This window comes from Acanthisitta chloris, unplaced genomic scaffold (assembly GCF_000695815.1).
Source record: "Acanthisitta chloris isolate BGI_N310 unplaced genomic scaffold, ASM69581v1 scaffold6566, whole genome shotgun sequence".
NCBI classification, from domain to species: Eukaryota; Metazoa; Chordata; class Aves; order Passeriformes; family Acanthisittidae; genus Acanthisitta; species Acanthisitta chloris.
This window is the reverse complement of record NW_008678594.1, coordinates 1,676-3,514: the sequence shown is the minus strand read 5'-3', so window position 1 is coordinate 3,514 and position 1,839 is coordinate 1,676. Positions and strand designations below refer to the sequence as shown.

Below are 1,839 nucleotides of genomic sequence, written 5' to 3'. Positions count from 1 at the left end.
TCTCGGGGAACCGGTGGGGGTCCCGCTCCCCGCGGGATGGGCCCTGATCTCGCCCCGTGGCCGGGTCGCGGTGTACCGCTGTGCCCAAGTCGCGGTGTCTGTCCTTACCCGGGTCCTGCTGTCCCAGTGCGTGGCTTTCGGAGCATCCTCCTAGGCCTTTCACCGTGTCCCTTTTCCCCAGGAAGGAGCGTCGGGTGGACAACATGAAGCCCAAACACCCTGACGAGCAGGAGATCCCGTTCCGCCTGCGGGAGCTCATCCGTAGCCGCGAGGCCATGAAGTGCCCGGGCCTCGGGAAGAAGCGAGTGGCAGGTAGGACACGGAGGATTTGCTATGGGGCATCGTCCTCCCCATGGTGATGTCCCACCCCTGCCCTGACAGAGGGAGGGACCCGTGGGGTGTCACTGCTGCAGTAATGTCACCTGTTTCTCCTAGAGAAGAAGCAGCAACCTAAGTCCAAGGGCTCCAAGGCCCCGGGGGATGTCCCCGTGGCCAGATTCCGGAGAGGGAAGGGGGAGTCGGAGCGTTCCTACTTCTGCCGCATGGAGCAGGAGGTGCAGCGTGTGCTCTTCCTCGCTGAAAACCAGCTCCCACGTGAGCCTGAGAAAAAGGCTCCAGAGAAGTCCAAGAGGAAAAAAGAGTGAGAGCAAAGCCATGGGGATGGACAGGGACTGCCCAGGCCTGTGGCCTGTGTCCCTGCTCTGTTGTGCAGGGCAGGCCTGGCATGGTTGGGAGTGCAGGTGGGAGGCTGTGGGTCCCCTTTCCACAGGGATGGAGCTCTGGGAATAGAGCCACAAGCTTGCTTCACCTCCCCGGGGGGAGAGCTGTGGGATCTGGAGGGCTCCCATGAGATAGGGCCTCAGTCCTTGCTCCCCATCTGCTCCCCAAGCCCTGGCTGTAATGTGGCTCTTCAGGTTTCAGAAAAAAAAGCTGGAAAAAGCTCGGAAGAAGAAGGAGGAGAAGAAGGAGGCTATGCTGGAGAAGAACCTGTTCAAAGGTGGGGCTGGAGTGACCCCCAGCCCTGGGGGGCAGTGCCTGGAGGGTGGGAGGACCTGGAGCATCATATCCTGGGGAGCTCCTGCCTGACTCCATCTGTGTCTTCTCTCCCAGACACAGTGGCCTTCGGAGAGGTGGTGACACAGCCGCCCACCATCACCTCCCGGCCCAGGGGACAGGGTCCCACCAAGCAGGTGAGCTGTGGGGACAGTGCCACCCACCCTTCAGGTACCTGCAGGGCTGGAGGGTGGCTCAGCCTCCCCCTGACAGCTCCTCAGAGCACAGTCCTGGTGCCTTATCCTTCATCCCTGAGCTGTTCCTTCACTACTGCAGGCTGGAAGGAAGCAGCTGCTGCTGACATCTCAGCTGGGCCAGAGCCAAGTGTCCCCAGCACCCCCAGTGATGTCCATGGCTCGCCAGCGCATCCTGGAGGAGGAGCGAGTGCGAGTCGTCCAGGCCTACAGGGACATCCAGAGGCGCAAACAGCTGGAACGGGAACGTGCCCAGGTCGGGCGTGGGGGCCCACCCTGAGCAGAGCCCCAGGGGCTGCACCTCTCTGGTGGCTTTGCAGGGACCCCAAGACTCGAGGGGGACATTGCCCTGGTGCTCTTGTGTCACTGCTGAGCCCTGGGACTCCCCACAGCTCTGTACCCCATGGCTCAGCGCCGGAGTGGGGTCCCTGTGGGGCCATGGAACTGCTTGGAGTAAAAGTACCAGTGGGAGCTGATGGTGTGAGGTCTCTTTGCTCCCACCCTGCCTGGATTCTGTAGGGATGCTGGTGTGCTGGCAGAAGGCAGTGTCAGGCCATGGGCTGGCCCTGGCAGGGCTCTGGTGAGGGCAGGA

At 62.5% G+C, this 1,839-nt stretch overlaps 1 protein-coding gene across 1 annotated transcript; it reads left to right on the top strand.

The window, feature by feature from the left end:
• Positions 1 to 36: 36 nt before the first annotated feature.
• Positions 37 to 1,503, top strand: CCDC137 (coiled-coil domain containing 137; the record flags this gene model as incomplete). The annotated part of the gene is made up of 6 exons (XM_009076948.1): positions 37 to 133; positions 178 to 312; positions 436 to 640; positions 915 to 997; positions 1,111 to 1,190; positions 1,330 to 1,503. Coding segments are annotated over exons 1-6 (774 nt in total), but the record flags the coding sequence as incomplete, so codon positions are not given.
• Between the last annotated feature and the right edge of the window lie 336 nt (positions 1,504 to 1,839).